This window comes from Vicia villosa, linkage group LG5, assembly GCF_029867415.1.
Source record: "Vicia villosa cultivar HV-30 ecotype Madison, WI linkage group LG5, Vvil1.0, whole genome shotgun sequence".
NCBI classification, from domain to species: domain Eukaryota; kingdom Viridiplantae; phylum Streptophyta; class Magnoliopsida; order Fabales; family Fabaceae; genus Vicia; species Vicia villosa.
In genome coordinates this window covers 159,779,019-159,800,841 of record NC_081184.1, presented here as the reverse complement: position 1 = coordinate 159,800,841, position 21,823 = coordinate 159,779,019, and the positions used below count along the sequence as shown (strand labels likewise).

General features: G+C 36.1%; 2 protein-coding genes across 3 annotated transcripts; both read right to left on the bottom strand.

Moving 5' to 3' along the window:
- Window positions 1-262: 262 nt before the first annotated feature.
- On the bottom strand, window positions 263-8,788 carry LOC131603525 (DEAD-box ATP-dependent RNA helicase 1). The gene is made up of 9 exons (XM_058875860.1): window positions 8,631-8,788; window positions 8,281-8,400; window positions 7,706-8,198; window positions 7,400-7,554; window positions 3,708-3,885; window positions 2,560-2,747; window positions 2,091-2,295; window positions 906-1,011; window positions 263-667 (listed from the first exon to the last, which is right to left on the bottom strand). The coding sequence occupies exons 2-9, from the start codon at window positions 8,391-8,393 to the stop codon at window positions 612-614; spliced, it is 1,494 nt and encodes a 497-aa protein (XP_058731843.1). The 5' UTR covers window positions 8,394-8,400; window positions 8,631-8,788; the 3' UTR covers window positions 263-611.
- A 7,124-nt stretch (window positions 8,789-15,912) lies between these two features.
- LOC131607978 (uncharacterized) lies at window positions 15,913-19,110 on the bottom strand. Of its 2 annotated transcripts, none has more exons than XM_058879920.1 (6): window positions 18,432-19,110; window positions 17,603-18,135; window positions 17,210-17,268; window positions 16,784-16,882; window positions 16,505-16,681; window positions 15,913-16,289 (listed from the first exon to the last, which is right to left on the bottom strand). In XM_058879920.1, the coding sequence occupies exons 1-6, from the start codon at window positions 18,911-18,913 to the stop codon at window positions 16,281-16,283; spliced, it is 1,359 nt and encodes a 452-aa protein (XP_058735903.1). In that variant the 5' UTR covers window positions 18,914-19,110; the 3' UTR covers window positions 15,913-16,280. The 2 variants fall into 2 exon arrangements, with proteins under 2 accessions (XP_058735903.1, XP_058735902.1); XM_058879919.1 differs by having other exon boundaries at window positions 15,915-16,270; window positions 18,432-19,107.
- Window positions 19,111-21,823: the final 2,713 nt, after the last annotated feature.

The following is a 21,823-nucleotide window of genomic DNA, read 5'->3' as shown; positions in this document are numbered from 1 at the left end:
AACAAGGATAGTTAAGACTGTAATGTACATTAGTGACTCCAGCATCTGCTTTTTTATGATGTACGGGCTCATAAATTTCTATCTATTAAAAACTCAATCTGCCACAGGTTTTGGCATGCATATCAAATGTGTAATAGCCTCTTTCTTATTATGCACAACTAGTTTTTTGTTGAAGGTATCCATACTTTCATATTTTTCATGGTCACATGGCTAAAACAAAGGTAATAATTCCATGCAAACTGTAAAAAATGTAATAAACAGATGAAAAAACCAGTCATGTAGACCTGTATGAACATTTATCATCATCACTGATACAAAACTGTTTATCTCATACATCTACCCCGACAATAAAATAATCAACTAGTACATAATACCTCAAAAAATACAAGACAACAAACATCTCTAGGGATATTCTCCAATAACTTAGTTTCATGTGCTTAAGATTTCAGTGTCTCATTTCCATTGTAGAACTTTCATTGTTACTTGAATATTTCAAGGGATAGTTCTGATGTTATGAAGCTAGCATGCTTTTCCCTTGCGTGTTCATGAATAAGTTTTACTATTTCCATGAATGATTCTGCTTTCATTCTCTGTGCTCAACTGAGAAGATTCTAAGCCTTGGGTTTCTTTCGCGTCTTTGAAATTATCTCCTTATATTTTGTAAGTGCTGCCAACAAACACACAACAGAAATTGCACTGACTTAATGAAACATCAAATGTAAACCCAAAACAGCATAGAGGAAAAGAACATCAAGAAGTGTTAAGCTAGTCACAATATAATTTATTCTGCTTTAGAAATTTTCTATAGCAGACAAATGTAGTAAAGACAACCCTCCCCTAAATGTCAATGATGATATAAGAAGGCATTTAAGCATATACCCCTAACATGAAATCAAGATATTTACCTGATTGGTAGGTAGTACTGAGTGCTTCAATTTGACTGGACGGAACAATATGCTCAAGACAAGAACCACCCTCAGCCTTTCGCATTAACTTCTTAAATCGTCGAACCTGAATAGAATAGGATTTTTTTTACTAGCTCTAGAATGATTTAGGTTCCAAATGTTAAAAATACAATTAAAAAAAGTATATTTATGATCTGTATAGTATTGACAAATTATATGATCCTCAGTCAGTGTAGAGAAAATTTGGACAGTTCCTATTGTGGAAAAAGATGATAGAGTCTTCCCTTGCGTGTGACTTGGACATACATAGAGAAGACTCGTAAAAAACACCAGTAAGGAGTGTGAACCATGATAAATCAAATAGTTAGAAGCAGAGGGATATCAAGAAATTTTATAGGTGAAACAAGATAGATTTAGAGGTAAATGGTCTATCTCAAGATATTTAAATTTTATACATGATAGAGTTTTTCATAATTTTAATTCATTAGCCGACCTCACTTAATATGAAAAATAAACAGCCATAAAATACGGTAAGTTAATAATATTTGACTCAAAGGGGAAAGAACACCACCATCAACAGATCCTAACAGTGATAGACAACACTCATTACAAAACGACGACTATTGAACAAACACAGTAAGTTAAAACTGTTTGATAAAAGAGATTAGTGGTGAGTAGTGACAGATAAAACAGCATACTTCATTTTATTAAGAAATTAAAAAAGAAACATAAATTGGTAGAATTGTAGATTCTAATCCTAAGGAAGCTGCTAAGTTGATCAGATTCTGGATTTTGATTCAATTGGGCACAAAACCTGATTGGTTTATTCAAGGAAAAAGAAGGCAGTATATTGAGAAATAAGACATGTTTTCCTATCAATAAGAGGAGAGGAAGGAAATTTTCTTATTGTGTAATAAGATACCAGGTTCCTATCGGACACACCCCCTTTAAAAAATTGTGATTTACACAAGCAGAAGCAATTTTCCTAATCTTATATTAGTATACAGCTAACTTTGATTAATAAGTAAAATTTTAATGTAGAAATGAAAAAATTAATGTGTTGAAGCATTTAAATAGAGCCTTGACCTTGATAGCTCAAATTGTAGCTTATTCTATTGGATCTAATGATATGAAACAAGGATCTAGCATAAAACAAGGCCCGTGTAAGATGATAAAACTTCATACCTCATCTTCTGACATCAATGTGAAGCAACGTCCAGCCTGGCCTGCTCTCGCAGTCCTACCAGCCCGATGAACATAAGTTTTTATGAATTTGGGTACGTCATAATTAATGACATTTCTTACCCCTTCAACATCCATTCCACGAGTCAACGCATCAGAAGATACAAGCACTTGAAACATCCCTTTCCGAAATTCGTTCAATGTCTTACTGCAGAAAATTAGCAATTTTTTTCATGTCAAGGACCAACACTTCCATGTACTGTTTACATAGGAAAATAATCACTTCTCTTTCAAAAGTTCTCTGGGTAATTTTTACTATAAGTTAATTTGAGTAAAAGATATGCTAATACAAATACACTAACCTCAAAGACCTAAAGTTCTTTTCAAACAAGTTTTGTATGTTATGTAAATAAGTGCAATCAGCATCATACATTACTTGAAATATTTATTATTGAGTGTGAATAAATCTTACCTTCTTACACGTTGATGTTGAAGACTAGAATACTCTTTGATATCAATTTGCAGATCTTCAAAACAATTCAGCAATTTGCAAAGACGATATGTTGAATCCACAGATTTTGTAAAAACTAGGCATTTTTCTTCTCCCAGGGATTTCAAAAGGGCAATTAAATACAAGGGTTTGACCTTTGTTTCACAAACCTACAAAAATAAAAAATAAAAAACTAAAATCACATGGGAGCGATAATTATTCATCCATTTTTAAGTTTATGAAAATATGCATTTGTGAATTGTGTATCTTTGCCCGTGTGCATATGCAAGTACATATGTTTGAGACTTTGAGTATGTTAAGTAATATGCCAAAGTATGCCCATCCTATACTTTATTTTTTGGCAATCCAAATGTGTTCAAATAAAAAGATTACTCGAGTCTGTTGCAATGCAAATAGTTGACTTCATGGGTGGTATGCTAAGATGAGTCACTCAGATGTTGCATTCATAAAGATAATAGCATAAAAAAAGCTAAAAAAAAGTGGCATACTGCAAGGGGAGAGTGAAGACAAGACTTGGCCCACAAGTTGCATGATAAGTATCACCATAAAATAAGTCACTTATGACCAAGTCATTCAAAATGCTAACAAAAAATATGCAATCTATCACTGATCTCTTCATATCTTCAAATATTCATAAAATGCATCCTCTCAAGTCGCAACTTGACAGAATATCTATCAAGCAAATAATGCAATGTTCAAACCATAGCTCGTATGAGTTAATCCGCTGCAAGGCTACTAAACTACTTAAGCCCTTTGTCATTGGTCTACTATCCACGTAAGAGGACTAGATCCACCATTTCTCTCTGTTCATAATCTAATCAATACCTTAATTTTCTCAATTTCTCTCTGGCCTAACGGTTGAGGTTCCTAATCAGGTGTTGCGGAAAGGCTCAGATCATGGGGACATGGAAAGATGTTTCCACCCCTCCGTTGAAGCTGCTGGCTTACCAAATTCTCAATTGCTGTTGGTTCGTATCATAGAATTGGTCGATAACAGAATGTGATAGAAAAACTCAGAAAAATGGATAATGTAGCAGATTTTATTGAAAGGAAGAAATGAGTATAACCCATCTACAAAAGTGAGACAAAAACCCTATGTAATAACATACCAGTTTATAAGATTCCAAATTTTCTGGGAGCCGATAACGCATTTCTCCAGCTTTCAATAACAAAGGGTGATGCAAATTAAGCTGAATAAGCCTGCCTGGATCCTGAGTTAATGTCGCGGATAGAACCATCTTTGCCAGCCTGGGATAAGGCTTGTCCTTGAATCCCCTCTCAACTCCACTTCAGAAATAAATATGCACAAGATATAAATATAATAAATTTTATGAAAGTTTACATTGATATAAAAGGTGTGACGAGCATTCATTACTCTAAATGAAAAAATAAGGGCAACGATAATTATGGAAAAGACAGACTAAGGATCCATTTGGGTTTAAAACTATAATCTGATTACTAACAGGGTCAAAGATTAAGTCTATAAATCAAACTCACAATTTTACAATAATAGTGTTCCTGGCACAATTGTCAAGAATTGAATCGCAACTATTATTAATGCAAAAATAAGAAGTAAACAGATTCAAAACAAAAAGATTGGCCTTATATCAACATAGTTTACATGGGTAAATACAGTAAAGTAACTTAACTATGATCAAAGAACTTCATAGTGTGAAACATAGAGGTGGGGTAACATTATAAATCACAACATTTTTTAAGAAAATCCAACAATTTAATGCAATTATGTATCATGAATAGCAACCAATGGAGCATAGCTAAATCAAGCAGAAGAAAAAAGGGTGTTTGTTCATTCTTTTCTGATAATCACTCATATTGTAGTGCACGAACTAGACATGAAGCTAGCATGTGATCATTACGAATACATAAAATAATGAAATTCAACATGAACAGGTTTGTCATGTGACGCGCATATAAAAGCGCAGTAAAGATGCCGTGTTAAGAGGCATTTGGAAAAGCTTGTTTGTGCTTAACTTGATGCATAATCACCCACATAAGTACTAGGAAGAAAAAACAGGCTCAAAAATATCATTGATAAGATTATTGGGCCCTTTCAAACTGGCTTCATACCAGGCAGGAGCATCCACGAGAACATCATCGTTGCTCAAGAGATGCTGCACAGTATGAATCAATTGAAAGGAAAAAAAAGGCTTTTTTAATATCAAGGTAGATTTAGCCAAAGCTTACGACAACTTAAATTGGAACTTTGTGCATAATATTCTGAATGAGATAGGTATACCTCTCCACCTGACGAGAATAATTAGGCAGTCTATCACTACTGTGAAGATGAATGTGTCGTGGCACGTTAATGGAGACAACATTTTTTGTTCGAAAAAAGGGTTGAGACAGGGCGATCCAATGTCTCCGTACATCTTTGTTATGTGTATGGATAAACTCTCTCACATGATATCGGCTACTGTTAACGAAGGCAGGTGGAGGAGTCTAAAGGCATGGAGGAAAGGGCCTATGATATCCCATCTAATGTTTGCCGACGATCTTCTCCTGTTTGGAGAAGCTACAGAACAACAATTAATGTGTGTGAATGAAGTTCTTGGCAAGTTCTGCGCTATATCTGGGCAGAGAATAAGCAAAGAAAAAACTAAGATCCTTTTCTCTAAGAACACTAATGCTCAGGTTAAAAGAACATTAACGCATCTGTCTGGTTTCAAAGAGACAAATGATCTGAGGAAGTACTTGGGCATCCCTCTAACAGGAATAACCCCAAAGAGAAAGAATTATCAGGAAATGATGGACCGGATAAGAGCCAAGTTGACTGCCTGGAAAGGCAAACAACTGTCTTTTGCTGGAAGAGTTACCTAAACTAAATCGGTGATCAAAGCTATCCCCACATACACGATGATGACTTGTGCGCTTCCTAAAGAGTTCCTTAGAGACATCCAGAAAATTCAAATAAATTTCGTGTGGGGTGATTCGGAAGAAAAGCGCAATGCTCACACCGTCAATTGGGATAAAATCACTAAGCCCAAACACATGGGGGGTTTAGGTATGAGGGAGTTGATTGATATGAACAAAGCTTGCCTTTTCAAATTAGGATGGAAACTCAAAAGCAGTGAGAATCCGCTCTGGTGTCAGGTCTTAAGAGGAAAATATGATAGAAGCCACAGTAACTTCAACGCGGTTACATCAAAGCCTCAAGACTCGAGCCTTTGGAAGAATATTGTTAAGCTTTGGCCAAAAATGAATGAGATGGTTTATTGGAATATAGGAGATGGAGAAAGCATTAATGTATGGACTGATTATTGGATTAGGCCTGATCTCACTTTGGAGCACGAGAGAGCTACTGCAGCAGAAGACTTCCAAAACTTGAAAATCAGTGACCTCATTGATGACAGGGGCATGTGGGATATCAGCAGCATGCAGAACTTTCTTGCAGACACTATCCTGGAGGAAATTACAACCTTAGCTCCTCCTAGTAGTGACAAGGGAAAGGACAGCTGCATCTGGAAAGGAAACAAATCTGGGAATTTCAGTGTGGCTAGTGCGTACCGTATAATACATCTTAGTATTAGTGATCAGACCACCTCTGACACTTAGAAGCTAATTTGGAAGTTATCAGTGCCCGAAAGAATTCGCTCGTTTATTTGGAAGGCAATGCACGAGAGTCTTATCACAAACGATTGGCTTGCAAAGAGAGGATTGGGTCAACAAAACTGTGAAGCCTGCGCTGATCATGAGGAGTCCATTGTCCATGTTCTCAGGGACTGCACAATAGCAAAGCAGGCCTGGATCAATTTGTCGCCTCCGATTAACATTGATCTTTTTTTTAGATGTTATTTGCAGGTGTGGATCGACCTTAACCTGAACGTTCTAGATGCCAACTGGAAGGATCTCTGGGCCACCACTTGCCACTCGCTTTGGCACTGGAGAAATCAGCGGAAACATAACACAAGTTTTGTCATGCCAAGTAATCTCACTGCAGATAATCAGAGGATCTGCTCAGACTACCAACACAGTTTTCACCTGATAAAGAAATTGCATCACAGGGCACAGGCAGCCCATTATTCAAAACATTTGTTGGCGCACTCCTAGACAGGATTGGATTCGAATCAATACTGATGGCATAGTCAGAGGACAAGGCGAAGCAGGCTGTGGTGGAATCATAAGAGACTCGCATGGTTGCTGGCGTGGTGGTTACTCAAAACGCATAGGACAGTGCAGAGTGTATCTAGCAGAGCTCCATGGAGTTTATGAAAGTTTAAAGCTAGCTTTTGAACGAGACTATCGGAAGGTTGAAATGCATATGGACAGTATGAACACCTATCATTCAATCTTAAGAAACGACATGAAAGACCAGGCAACGAAAGATATACTCCAAAAAATCAGGAATATGCTGAATAGTGATTGGGAGGTACAATTGGACCACACCTACAGAGAAGCCAATAGATGTGCAGACGGGATCGCCAAGCTGAGTTTCCAACACGAAATAGGAGTAAAAGTCTATCAAGAATGTCCTCCTGAGATTAACCATCTGTTGGTTTTGGATCGCGCCGGGGATCAAACTCCTCGTGTAGTTTCTGTTTAGTTTCCTTTTGGGCTTTTTAGCCCTCCCATTTATCAAAAAAAATAAAATAAATAGTTCTATCGGTTTCCAGATCATTGACACATATTATCAAAGCATATGTGATCAATGAGCAACAGCTGCCAATTTAACCTACATCTCACTCCACGATATTCTGAATTCACAGGCAAGGAATGCTTTTTAATCATTAATTAATCATGAGATACACATCTTAAAATACAAGTGAAATAACCTTGAACTCACCATCTTCTTCTGGTTCTTAATGCACCAACAGAGCAGGGGAAAAAAGAATCAGTCAGTTGGGAAAAACCATCATCATTAGATTGGGTAAGTTCAAGCACAGTAGGCAACCATGACTGGTATGCCTCACGAAGCAATCGATCTGTTTCATCAACCACCTGACATTATTACCCTCATTATCATATCATAAATAATTATATACATTATCAAAAACAAGGAAAGGAAAGGCAAAAAAAAATACCAAACCAAAATATATTGTTAAATTTAATTGTATGCTTAAAATAAAAACTAGTGAGAATTTAGACTTACAAGATAATGAAGATGCTCAAGCGTGAAGCCTATGGTTGTATTAATGTGATCCATAAGCCTACCAGGGGTTGCTACTAATATATCAACCTTACTCTGAAAGCGAGGAGGCGAAACGCAATGCGAATCATAGCACATGCCAATATCACGTGTCGGCATGTCAACGAGCTCCGAAATCTCGTCTGCTAATGACGATTGACCAACCGCCAAACCAACACGCAGGCCTAATGGAGAAGCAACGGCGTCGAAGACTTGCTTAACCTGCAAAGCAAGGTCACGAGTGGGGACCACAATTAAGGCACGAAGGCATTTGGAGATGCGGCCTGAGAGTATCTGCACTAAGGGGAGAGCGTAGGAGAGGGTTTTTCCACTTCCGGTGGGTGAGTTAACACAAACGTCTCGCTCAAAATTGCCAGGACCAACTGTTTCATGCCAAACTGCGACTTGCACTGGGAATAGACTTGAGATCCCCATGTCTTCCAACGCTGACTTCAACCTGATGAAAAATTGTGAACAAAATATTATAAAAACAGAAATTGAAATTGAAATAAAATAGTGCAAGAGTGATATTGTAATACTTAGGATGGAGAGAAGGGACGGAATGAAGGGGTAGTTGTTGAGAGAGCGTGACGTCGACGGGGGCTCGCATCCATGGCAAAGCGGGAATACTTTGTTGTTTTACTTCACCCATTTTGGCCCTGTAAGGATAAACAGCTTGTTGTTAGACATTGTGTCCCTAATAGACCATCGTCATAACCATCATTCCGTAAGTTAATTAAAAAAATAACCTCAAGACCACACACTTAAGCTTGTGCAAAAGAAAACGAAGAAATAGTGTCTCGGGAAGGTAGAGACTATCGTCAACCAATAGGAAACTAGGGTTGAAAGAGAAAGCAGTTATAGCGAAAGGAATAGAAGAGGTGAATACCGTAACCCGAGTGAATTGCAGAGAGAAGATGGCGCTGGGGATCGATGATTCTACACTTGGAATTTCGCAAATTGCATTGTTCACTAAACCCTTTCTTCTACCAATGGAGGGTTTAAGGGGTTTGGATCTGCTCCAGTTTGTAAAATCCAGTTTCTGTCCTGTTCCGTAAACCGATGCGTGACACGTGCCAGAATAAACTTCAATGGCTAAGATTTTAAATCCAGTAACATTTTAAATGCTACCAACAGAAATGGTAGAAGACACGAAAAAAATTTGTTCAAGAATTCCGTCAAAAAAAATAGTTTGTTCAAAAATTTTCTCTTAGTAATTCATAAATATAAGTTTTGAGATTTTTAATCTCAGGCTCGTTTGAATGAGGTTTTATTTTTAATTTTTATAAGTAATTTTGTAAAACAACTTTAAAAAATAGTTTTGAAGAAAAAAATAAATGAAAACATGTTTGATAATTTTATTTTTAAAAATAGTTTTAAAGTTATATAAATTATAAATAAATTTGTTATTAATGAAAAATGTTCAATTTTTTCTTGTTTTTTTCTCTTTTAAATTTTCAAAATTAAAAATTAAAAACCAAAACCTCAAAAATTTATTTTGGCTTATTAGTTTTTGAAACTCTTAATTAGAGAAGAGTTTTCAAAAAAAATAGTTTTGTAAAATTAAGCTATCCTACGAGTCTTATCATTTTTAATTTTAAAAACTAAAAAATTGTTTTACAAAACAAATCAAAGAGGCCCTAAATTTTTTATTTGATACACTTCAAACACGATGATGAAAATTGGATAAATGGGCGATAACAAAAATTAAGCATATACTAAATCCTCTCATTCAAGCAACCTGGTTTATCTAACATCTTTTTTACTGTATTTTTTAAAAACTTAAAACAAAGAAAACCACAATTTAAAAAAACAATGACCTTTCATTTCTTGTCCCATTGATGTTGCCTTTGTTCCATGTCATCGGTGTTGACACATGTTTCGTCATCGTCGATACTATCGTTTGACTTTTCTAATGATACTTCTTTGTCGGGTCAGGTTGATGTGCATAAGGTATATCCTTATGCACGGTGCATACGTCTCGTACGAGTAATATTTAAATTGTTCCGAGTAATAATATCATAATCCATGAATAATATATGTATTATTTATGCATCGTGCATAAGGATATACCTTATGTACATCAACACATCCCTTCTTTGCCGTTAGATTTTTTTTATGTTGAAATTGAAGTTGTACGATGGGCTAGTAGCGTTCGGCAAGTAGGCGGCAGTGATTTATCAACAAAGGGGTTTTGTGAGATTTTATGTTGGTGGTCTCTATTTTACTTTTGTTTTGCGTCGAGTCCAATCTAGAAGGTTTAATCCAAAAGGCATGTACTCTTTGTTATTACAGGTCTTTTCAACACGGGTCCTTTCAACATACTTTGTTCTCATTCACGTTTTTCGGAAAACTTTCTAGAAGGTCAGCATCTTGTTGGTATAGGTACCGATCAATACTTATAAGTCTTCCTTTAACCATGCAGTTCCATAACTGCACAACTTCATGAACCCTCTCATTCTGATGTGAATTTGTTTTTTGCCTAGAAGCTACCAGGAGCCGCTCATTGTCATGCGTGGTGCATAGACAACCATTCCCTACCCTCATAGGCTTCCAGTGTTACATGCCCACCAGCTTCCGCTTGGTTTGTCCCCAAACCACATTGTACTAGGAGAGGTCTTCTATGATACCATTCGTAACACCTCATGCTGCTTTTATGATTACCGACTAACCCTACAAACCAACACAAGTTTTTTCAACATGCTTTGTTCTCACTCACACGCTTACTGAGAAACTTCCCAAAAGGTCACTCATCCAAATACTACTTCAAGTCGAGCCTCCTTTACTATGGAGTTCTTCTTTGTTAGGCTCGATGGAAGTCGCGCCCAAGTAGATAAAACGTCTTGCGTGAGGGACTTATAGTCTCGTCAACTTGGCTATATACAATTTTTCTGGAAGACTTAGATTACGGGCTAGATTAAATTTTCGCTAGCTAGAGGGACTTAGCCTCTCCTCAGGTAGGACAAAACTCAAGGATCACGTCTAAGAGGCGTGATTGATATCCAGCTTGAAAGACTTGACAACAAGTCTTGCCTGAGGGCTCGATGAAAGTCCCACCCAAGTAGGTAAATTGCCCCTTCTGAGGGATTGATAGCCTCATCAGTCGGTCTGTATACAATTTTGTCTAGATGACTTAGATTCTTTAGGCTAAATTAAATCCTCGTCCGAGGGACTTAATGTCGAATCGGGCGGGACAAAACTCAAGGATCGCCATCAGAGGCGCGACAAATATCCAGTGTGAGAGACTTGATAAGAAGTCTAGCTCGAGGGCTCGATGGAAGTCTCGCTCAAGTAGGTAACTTGCCCCGCCTGAGGGACTGATAGCGTCGTTAGTCGGTCTATATATAATTTTGTCTAGAAGACTTAAACTCTCTAGGCTAAATTAAATCCTCGTCCAAGGGACTTAATGTCGAATCAGGAAGGACAAAACTCAAGGATCACCATCAGAGGCACGACAAATATCCAGTTTGAGAGACTTGATAAGAAGTCTTGCTTGAAGGCTCGATGGAAGTCTCGCTCAAGTAGGTAAAATGCCTTGCCTGAGGGACTGATAGTCTCGTCGGCATGGCGATATACAAATCTATTTGGAAAACTTAGATTTTCCAAGATAATTAAGCCCTCACCTAAGAGACTTAGTGTCTCTTCAATCGAACTTCTCAGGATAGCTAAGACCTTGCAAGAAGAAGCACTAGTTCTCGGGATACGCCCATAGGCCGGGATTGAAAAATACTTTGTCTTCTACCAAAGGCCTCATGCCTGAGGGATTACAAAGTGTTATATTTGTAAAATGTCTCGCATGGGGCGATGTCCATGTACAACCCTAGAATAGGAAATAATATAATGTCACTCAAAGAGATGTATCACCTCGCCTCGTGGTTTTCCCCCCGCACCTGCATGGGAAATCTGAGATAAGATGTTTCTCGGGCAGAGAGAAAGTCAAGGTCATTAAATTATCCACGACTCCTTTGGAAATAGGGATTCAACTGTTCAACATATATTAAGTGGACGGTGACCATTTCCAAACAAATTCTAGGTCCTATAGACCTCTATAAATACATCTATTCTCAAGGAGAAAGGACAGATCTCAAGTGATACACATTTTCTACACTCTAAAGAGCATAGCACTCACTACAACCTTAATACACAACCGCTGGTAATTATACGCTTGCTACCAAGCATAACAAATCATTAGCAGAGGCTCTCACCTCACGTGAACAGGTCTCATAAACTATCTCAAAACACCATCGTATAGGGCTTCTCGCCATCGTGGGCAAGCCCTAACCACCATATCATGTTATAAACCTACTAAGACCTCTAAATCTCCCTGCCCTTGCAAGAGGGGACATGCACACATGTACTTTTTTACCAATACAATTGTATACATATGTGAATACTATTTATACTCCATTGCCTTAATCTGACTATTTCAAATAAAAAGGTGGGAAATCGGATGATAAGACTTATGTACAGGGCCATAGTTAAGTTATATCAAAGGAAGGATACTTTAGTTGTATTTCACGTATGAGTATTAGTATTTTCATTTTCATGATTTTTCACATGTTGATAAGCTTGCGCAAATTCTTTCTATACGAGCAAGTCGCTTGAGGAAAAGCAATAGTTTAAGATTCGGGTGTTTGATAGGTGGTGCATGCAATGTGTTTTTACCTTGATTTATTTTTATTTTGTGGTGGTGTTTTTATCCTTTTAATTCCCTTTTATGCGTCTTGGTGTATTTTTAGTATTTTTAAGTAATAAAGAAGTATCAGACTAAGCTGAAGCAAAAAGAGTGGAAATCGTGCAAAAAGGAAAGCCTTCAATATAAGTTTCCCATGGCCAACACGGTCGCACCATGTTGGCCCAAGAATCATCCACATACATTTTATCAGAGAACAACACAGGCAAGTCGTTTTACCTAACATGGACCGTGTTTTCCAACACGACCCCCTCCGTGTTAGGTAACACACCCGTGTTAAGCCCAACGTCTGTTATGGTTTCTTGGCATTTTGTAACGTTTTGTGACTTTTAGAGCCTCTAGACTATTCCACTTTAAGTGCTCAATTGTATTAAGTGTCCATTACACGAATTTAGTGTCTTGATTGTAATGATTAGCTATAAGTAAGCCTAGGATCCTTGGTAACAAACACCATGTTTTACGATATTTTTACTCAATTCACCTTTAGTTTTATGCCTTCTGAGTTTATTTCCTGCAATTTTCTATTTTCTTGTCAAAGTAATCGAGTCTTCTTGGAGCTTTTTCTTATTATTATTATACAAGTAATTTGCATCTTCAATCAGGTTCTATATTCCTTATTGCAATCGTTATTACTTCAATTGTTAATTATTAATGCTTGTTTTATGCATGTTTTATTTGTGATATTTCTCACCATAAGTGAGTAGTCCACTAGGGACTAAAGGTCACGAGACTTGTCTTATGATGTATCCAATTGAATCCATACAAATCGATTACAAGAAATTTGTTTTACATTTTATTTTAGTGACTTTTCAAGCCTAATCAATTTAATTTGCTCTAAGGGTCATGAGACTTGTCACGATGTGATACCTAGGTAATCCTTACTTTCGTAAAATATATGGTTTTGAAAATTTAGATTCTAAAATAAAATGTTAAACACTGATGAAATTTGATGTCATTGTCAAGGATTACCATGTTTCAAGCCATTTTATTTTACGAAAGAAATCTAGATTCTTGCACAACCATTTTTATTTTACATTTTATTTTACGAAAGAAATTTGATGTCATTGTCAAGGATTACCATGTTTCAAGCCCAACCATACACTAAAAGGGTATGTTTCGGTACCTGAGAGCAAATTACTAAACAACCGAGTACGAAACACGAGAGTTCCCGAACTCAGTTAAGAAAAGTTCCAATTTTTATAGTTGTGCAACAATTAGTCTCTGATGAATAATTCGGGCTAGCAGAAGCAAATGAATTATTCATCCTAGATAGGACAATATGCTGACGAAAGTATGTGTTGTCTAATTTTATCTATTTTTTATAACCCTGTCGGATTTCTTGTAATTAGAATTGGATGTTAAGTTGGTTATGTCTGAACAAGTACCATGAACCCGTAAGTCCTACTTGCTTTTATAATTTTTTTTATCTCATTTAATTTTAATTTGTTTTAACCAAAGTCAAATTTTGATCGCTCTAGATTTATATCGATATAGTAGAAATCAATAATCAAGTATTTGGTCCATGTGGAAACAAATCTTTTTGTACTACTTCACATTGTTGTATGCTTGGAGTCGTGTCATGCTATGTTATATGTTAAAAAGGTGAAAAAGGAGTGACAAAGATGGATTTCCTCCCCGGTAGTCACACCAGTATTGAATACAATGATGAAAGTCTAACTCACAGGATTCAACTTCAAAGGAGCAATTGTATGATGGTTCAGAACATTAACTTTGAAATTGTTGAAAGGCAATTGGACATCCAAAATTGAAAATGTGCACTCGTATAAAGGGATAACGCACCCACTATATTTTGTTGCATATCACTTGTCGTCATCTAGGATCAGTACACCTCAGTTAGATGAGGGATCTACTGCAAGGAAAGCCTTTCTAGGATTATCTTCGCGAGCAAAATAGAAGGGTTCACCAAAATTTCAAGATCTACCCTGGCCTCTGAGGTATCTTTCTTCGCTTTTCGATGCATGATATGTACCACTTCCATTAGCCAAGAAGATAGTTTGTTGCAAAAAATGTGGATTACGAAAAAACAAAATGTAACAATCAGAGAAGCTTTATAGTTGTTACCAAAGATCGTGTGATATCTTACTGAAAGATAGGAAGTAAGCACTACGATCGATCTAGATTTCTTTCTAAGACACTTAAGTACTCTAGTCCCCCAAAGGTCATCATGATGAAGTAGGTAAAAAGACATCGGGAGTATGGAGCGTTGAAGGCGCAAGTTCTCCTTGACGATGACATCACATCGTGACTTTTCACTTGAACTGGGCAACGACTGACAAAAGAGAGAAAGCACAACAAAGCTCTCACCCTCCAGAGCGGTGGCAATGGCTTGAAGGGCAACTGTTTTGGCCCACCCTAAGGGCCTAATAACAACAACTCAGAAGGCAAAATGACACACTGAGTCAAGCAAGAGACACATGCACTATCTTGGGCAAGGAAGCAAATAATTTCAACCCAAGGATCATCAATCAGACAAATTTCTGCATCTCACGCAGATAGATTAGTGAATTGTTATAACCACCTTACTATGTAAAGGGAGAACACATCATGCCTTAGTAATTTAAATTCAAATCTCATACAGTTCATCTTACTCTCACACTAGTTTAATTGTTGGAGTGCTAACCTATTTTTTTCACCACCAGTATCCGATCCACTGGACCATCTAATCCGGTCCGAGAGTAAGTTCTGGTATCAAGTAGTTCCATCTCCCTTCCCATCATAGTTGTAGAAGATCGAAACGTGGTCCACTCTACCAAGTCCAACGTCAATCACCACTAGACCAATTAACGATTGATATTGGTATTATGTGTACTACCTTGAAATCATTATATTTCACTATATTATAACTAGATTAATAATAAATAATTAATTTTGAGTAAAAAATAATAATAATTAATGAAATTTAAAAGTATGCACTCTTTCATTTCACGGATCTGGATTGTCTCCTTTTCTTTCTCTCCTGCTTTTGGTTCTGCTCCAATTCTAACCATTAATTTAACTTAAGTACTATTTTTTAAAATTTATTTTCTTGCTATAAAATTTCTTGACTGTTAGATTATAGGCAGGATGAATGGCAGAACCAAAAAGGCAGCAGATGATCCTTGTTCTTCATTTCACATCATTTTGTTCATTCTTTTAAGTAGTTTTTATATAGACTAAGTTAATGTTGTCGGATATGGATTCCCTGCAGTCACATTTGACTACAGGATCCTGCAGTTACAGCAAATTAGCCAAAGGTGAATCTGAAAGAGAAAAAATTTGAGTGAAGAAATGACATAAATAGCCCATACAATACACTAACTGCAGGCAGGGACTGTGTGAAATTTTGACTGCAGCAGATTTAATTTCAATGTTGTCTTGATCACTTAAAATCTTGTCAAATTATAGATATGACTTTTGACTAAGATATTTTCTTATTTTTCTTTTCAGTGGACACAATAATGGAATTTTAAATGTTAGTTCTTCTGAGGCCAAGATCCTTCTAATTATTAAAACCAAGTTCTTATTTTTCTAATATTTGCTTCCATATCATCTCATATACAAACAAATACTAAACCAATCAAATTATTTCATATTAACTACTTCAAAAATAATACCACTACCTACTAAAGCACCAAATAACATTATGAATTTATGATACACACATAGACAAAAACAGTGGATCCATCCATCAGTAACTATTTGTACAAAGGAGCTCATATATTAAAATCTCCAAATGTAAAGCCTGGTGTTTGTCCACAACTTTCAAGACAAAACTGAGTCATCAATGACTGGTGTCATATTGAAACATCTTCAGAAATGAATCCAGCCCATGCATCCTGTTCATATTCACATAATCTTCATAATTCAATGCTAGAAGAACTTAACCATCTATGACATAACATAATATATACTCCCTCCGGTCTCAATTATAAGCAAACATTTAATTTTTAGATTCATTCAACAATCAATGTATTTAGTCTAATAATAGACTAAATACATTGATTGTTGAATGAATCTAAAAATTAAATTTTTGCTTATAAATGAGCCCAGAGGGAGTATGTTTTTCATACCTGAAGAATGGAGAAAGCTTGCTCTGCTACATACTTATGCAGGAATGTTGCGCCTTTTTGTTGTAGTTTGTCTGGATGTAGGCATAACCTTGCTTTCTGATAAGCCCTTTTCACCTCTGAGTTTTCTCTTAGATTCACAAGTGAAATAGAATACCAGCCACTCTCTGGCCATAGAATCTGGTAATGGAAACATATGACAAAGGTCAAGTTTATAGTTAGAAATGCGGATATTAATTCATTGATTGTTAGTTAAGAATTCAAAAACAGAGAAAATCTAACATGGTGCAGTGTTGAGAGCAGTAGCCTGATGTCGGTTTCTTTGCCATATGACCACATTCTTATATTTTCATCCAACTTCTCTGTTTCTGTCGGTTGCTTCTGCAGAAAAATAATACTATTAGATATACTATTCTAAATCTTCGTTCTCAGGATAAAGAAACAGAAGAAAAAAACTACTTCAAAATATATATAAATTGAAACTATTAGTCAAATGTCTTTGTACATCTATCAACTGAGTTGGGTTAACGAGACATATTCTGCTATTTATTATTAGTATTTTGTACTGTTTTCATCAACTAGTAAAATGAAAGTTTTTTCTTTTCTTGGAGCTAGTTCATAAAGCCAATATCATATTTCAAACAATTACTTTAATAAAAACAAATCAGATTTAGCTCTGTATCAGTTATTAAATATATATAATTTTACCTTAGGAAGTTGAACTTTTCCAATTCCATTATCATGATATTCACTTGTATCAGGGCTTCCTGCATCATATATGATAAGATACAAATATGAGGTGGTTTGCTTTTGTCTCTTTCACTAACAAAATTTGTTAAACTTTTAGATCAAAATTGTGTATGTGTCCTACATGTTTCAGTGTTTGACACCAGTAGATATATTCTATCATTTTGATATTTTTAATTTATTAATGTGTCTACATTATAGCAAAAGTTGATATATGTAGTTGACTCTACCTAGCAGAGTAAGGTTTTGTTGTTGTTGTATTAATGTGTGTCTACATATCAGTGTTGTGTCGGTGTCTATTGTCTGTGTTTGTGTTGGTCTTTTGTAGATTTTTTAGTTAAGATAGTCAATCACCTTGTCTTTGAACAGTCTGCTCATTGGTATCGTTTTTCATTTTTGACTCTTCATCAGAGCTACCTGATTGAAACTTCTCTTTGGCCCAAGCAATTGCTTCATCAATGTCTGATGCCTCGCATTCTCCCTTTCTGAGGTCGGAGTTAATCTCTATGACATAAGAGCTCATAAAATCGTCATCATCATCGCTGTAACCATCATCACTTTCACCATCATCATCCTCCTCCTCCTGTTGTGTAATTTGTTCTGAAAGCACTTGATCACGAACTGAACATTTTGACTCAGATGGAGAATTGAGCTCCGAATCATCGGCAAATACTTTGACACCTTGATATGAACTGGATCTGAGACTAATTGTTTCCGGGGATGAGACTCTTTTTGAGAATTCATGAGGAGAGCTTTTGAAGTTTGTCTTATATTCATTATTTTCAAATGATTGAACATTGCATGGAAAAAATGATACATCTTGTTTACTTGAGTGTTCTTCATGTACCATACTTGATGAGTTCCATTTCCATGGGACACTCATTGGCCTGTTGTAATCAGAAGACAATTTAATCATCAATAGAATGTTTACCATGGAAACACGACACTACGAAGCACAGTCATAAGAAACATGAAGCACAATCACCAGAAACATGACCGGCACCATAATAATTTTAAAAGATAAATAAATTAAACAGAATCACAAGTGTCAATATCAATTTCGTACATGACATTTTTTTTAAAGGTGTCTGTGTTAGATAGCCCGTGCTGTCGAAGAATTTAGTGATAAAGGGCATATATGTCAATTAGCAAAAATGAAAAAGAAAGCCGTTACTATCAGTACCTCAGCTTTGAAGCAAGACCAGACATTGGCACGTCGTCTCCGATTGCCGGCCGGCATGGGCTTAATTCTTCAGAACTCAGTGCTGACGACGAATTCGCCTTCGACAGGGACCCAGACCGCTCTCTTGATTTCCGGTCGTCGTCCGACCCGAAGATATCGCTGAAAAATCCATCGTTCCTCGCCGGGATCCTGAACACGGGCAAGGTCATGTCACTCTTCTCCGCCGGAGGTGTGAATTCCGGCATGCGGATAATTTCTTCGTAGAACGAGTCAGAGTTAGAGAATTTGTGGACGAGGAGTGATCTTGGCGGGCCTCCAAAGACGTCGGAGTAATCATCTCCATCAACAGATTTGGCATGGGAAACGCTGGTGCCGGAGAAAATGGACTGGCTACTACTCCGGGATGATGGCCGGTTCTCCACTGATCGCCGGCAAGGGTGGCCACGGAATATGCTTGAACCATTTTTTCGTGACTTGTTCATTTCCGGTGACGGTTACCGATACAGCTGCCGGAAATACACAACCGGAGTTTTTGGCTTTTATTTATTTAATAATTTTTAATTTGTATAGGGGTTTATATGGCGCGTAGAGTAGTTATATAGAGGAAGAGTTGAAACATGAAAGATGAAAACACAAAAAGTGAAAAAGATGAAAAAAAATCAAAAAGTTGGACAAAAAGGAGATTTGTGAAAATATTATTGATTGACTTTTAGTACTTTATTCAATACTATAGTTTATTGAACTTTATTGAACTTATATTATGTTATGCCTCGGGTGAATTCTAACATGAACCACTATTATAATTGATTAATTGATTAATGGATGCTTTATTATTTTTATATGTTTGGGCAGATTTTTATTTCATTTTAATATACTAGAATTAGGTGAATTAGGTAACACCCTAAGGTAGCTTAAAGTTGGATTGTCTAGATAATCCATTCATAACTGTTTTATTGTAAAATCATAATTTCTGTTGATAGATGATAGATGTTTATGATGTTTAGGATTATGATGCATTTTAATGAAAGATAGAAAAAAATAGGAATCACATTCAACACCGAGTTAAGAAAAACACTTTATCCTCCATACTAACATACTTATGTTTTCAAGAAAGTAACTACCTAGAGAGAATATAAATAAGTGGTTTTCAAGAAGCCTTTAGACAAGGATATGCTCCCACTAGAATGCCAAAATACTTGAATGGAAGGTGTCGATGATAAAAATTCATAAAATAAGTGGCTAACTCCAAAAAAGAAGGATACATAGTAACACAAATGAATATGTTTTTTGCAAAATTGACTCAGAGGCCAGAAGCAAGTTCAAACATTCTAAGAATAGCCTTAATAATCTAAAGATTCTTAATCTTTGCCTCGACAATGATCAAAGTTTCATCATCATATTAAAGTTGAGAGATGACTAAATCAAAAAACCTATCCTAAAACCAAATAGAAGATCAAAACTCATTTTCCATTTAAAGAGACCAATGAGCCCTTCCACCACCAACTGGAAAAGAAAAAGGACTAACGAGTCTTCTTGCTTCATCCCCTCTAATCCAAGATTTTCACTAAACAAAGAAACCAAATATGACAAGCATATAGTCCAAAAAGAACCAACTAACAGAGTCATCGACCTTTTTGAAATACACCTTAAAGATAAGGAAATATTTTTTTGATTTTCTTAGCAACATGAACCAAATCAGTCACATCTACAACATCATTGATCATAAGACGACCTCTTAGGAATGGCAATTGATTAGGAAATACAAGATTATCCATAACTTTAACCAATCTACCATCCTAGACTTTCGTCACCATTTAGTAAAGAGATCCTACTAGAGAAATAGGTCGAAAATCTCCCAAAGTAGTAGGAAACTCTGTCTTCAGAATAACAATAACACCATAAGAGGAAAAACTTTGAGGGATAGAATCCAAACAATTGAATTTATTAAATATTAGAAAAATATCACCCCTTATAAGTGACTAAAACCTCATAAAAAGAGAAATTAAAACCGTCAGGGCTGAGGCTCTTATTACCATCGCACTAAGACACCTCTTGGTTAATCTCTGTGGGTACAAACGGAGAACAAGATCATTATTAACCTCATGATAAAGAGATGGAAAATCTACCATATCCAACTAACAAGGATAAGATAAAGGTTTTGAGAATTGATGAGACAAAAATCTAGCACCTTTAGCCTAATCAGCGATACTCCCTCTAACCAAGCATCACCGACATTGAAATCCAAGATAGAATTTCTCCTATTTCTACTCTTAACACAACACGGAAAAAACCAGTATTTGCATCCCCATTGTTTATTACACTTAATGGAAAATTTTTATAGGCAACATTTTAAGGAAAATGCTCTGACTTTATGCGAGACATTGTGTCTTGAACTGCCTACTTGACACGTGTGTTTTAATGGGAAATGAAGTGGGAGAGTTCAGACGAGGCCGTCTTGTATTATTGACTTCTAAGAGTGAACTTCCTTTCATTGGGTTTATGCCTTTCAGACATAAGTGACTTTATACTAAATCGAGTTAACAATTACTTGTGTTATTTATTTTTCTCATTTGATATTTTTGTTACGTCTTCTTATTGTCATATACTTTGTTCCAACATTGTGTGTGACATCTTGTCACCTATCAAACAAAATTTCTCCCATATTTTAACCATTTAGCCTTAGAACTTTAGACCAACTGAGATTCTTTGATCCTCATCAAGGACCATAAGTCAGCAATGGCCTTTGACCTCTCCTCTAACTCAAACTTTTGAATAACACCTTGATCCACTCTAAAATTCAAAGACACAATCATATCTCTCAAGGTATCAATCTGACAGAATGGGTTACCAAAGATTTCCTTATTCAAGATTTTCAACACTCATTTCAAGGACATAAATTTCTCTTTAAGAACAAAAGTCTTATAGCCCACTAAAATAGAATTGATCCAATTAGAGTGGATTAGCTCACTAAAATTACTATGAGCTAACCAATAATTATTAAATAAAAAAGTTTAGGATCCAACAACTGATTGGAATAACGAAGAATAATGGGACAATGCTCACAAATATCTTTAGGGAGAGTCCATTGAGTCATTGGGCCCCAAGTCTCACACCAACCATTTAATATCAGGAACCATCAAGGCTACTAACAGCCCACCCCTCCATTCAGTTGAAACTAAGTAAAATTTCTACCTAAGAGATCAAGATTAATAAGATCCATATGGGAAATAAAATTCAAAAACCCAAGCCAATCAACTATCCTATCAAGGCAAGAACGACCATCAATGCCAATTCTTTCGATAAGAGAACTAACAAATATTTAAATTCCCCAAGAACACATCACACATCTTTCCCTACCTTTATTTCCTTGTAGATAGACAATAATTACTCAA

Bases quoted from the DNA above. Each gene is read 5' to 3' on its own strand.
- LOC131603525 (XM_058875860.1), bottom strand. From the start codon at position 8,393: ATGGGTGAAGTAAAACAACAAAGTATTCCCGCTTTGCCATGGATGCGA. The intron at 1,012-2,090 runs GTATGAAGTTTT...TATTCTATTCAG, and splicing joins CATTGATGTCAGAAGATGAG to GTTCGACGATTTAAGAAGTT. The intron at 668-905 runs GTAAATATCTTG...GTTTGTTGGCAG, and splicing joins CAGTACTACCTACCAATCAG to CACTTACAAAATATAAGGAG.
- LOC131607978 (XM_058879919.1), bottom strand. From the start codon at position 18,913: ATGAACAAGTCACGAAAAAATGGTTCAAGCATATTCCGTGGCCACCCT. The intron at 17,269-17,602 runs GTGATTGACTAT...TATATGATGCAG, and splicing joins GCAGACTGTTCAAAGACAAG to GAAGCCCTGATACAAGTGAA. The intron at 16,271-16,504 runs GTATGAAAAACA...GAATATGAACAG, and splicing joins AAGCTTTCTCCATTCTTCAG to GATGCATGGGCTGGATTCAT.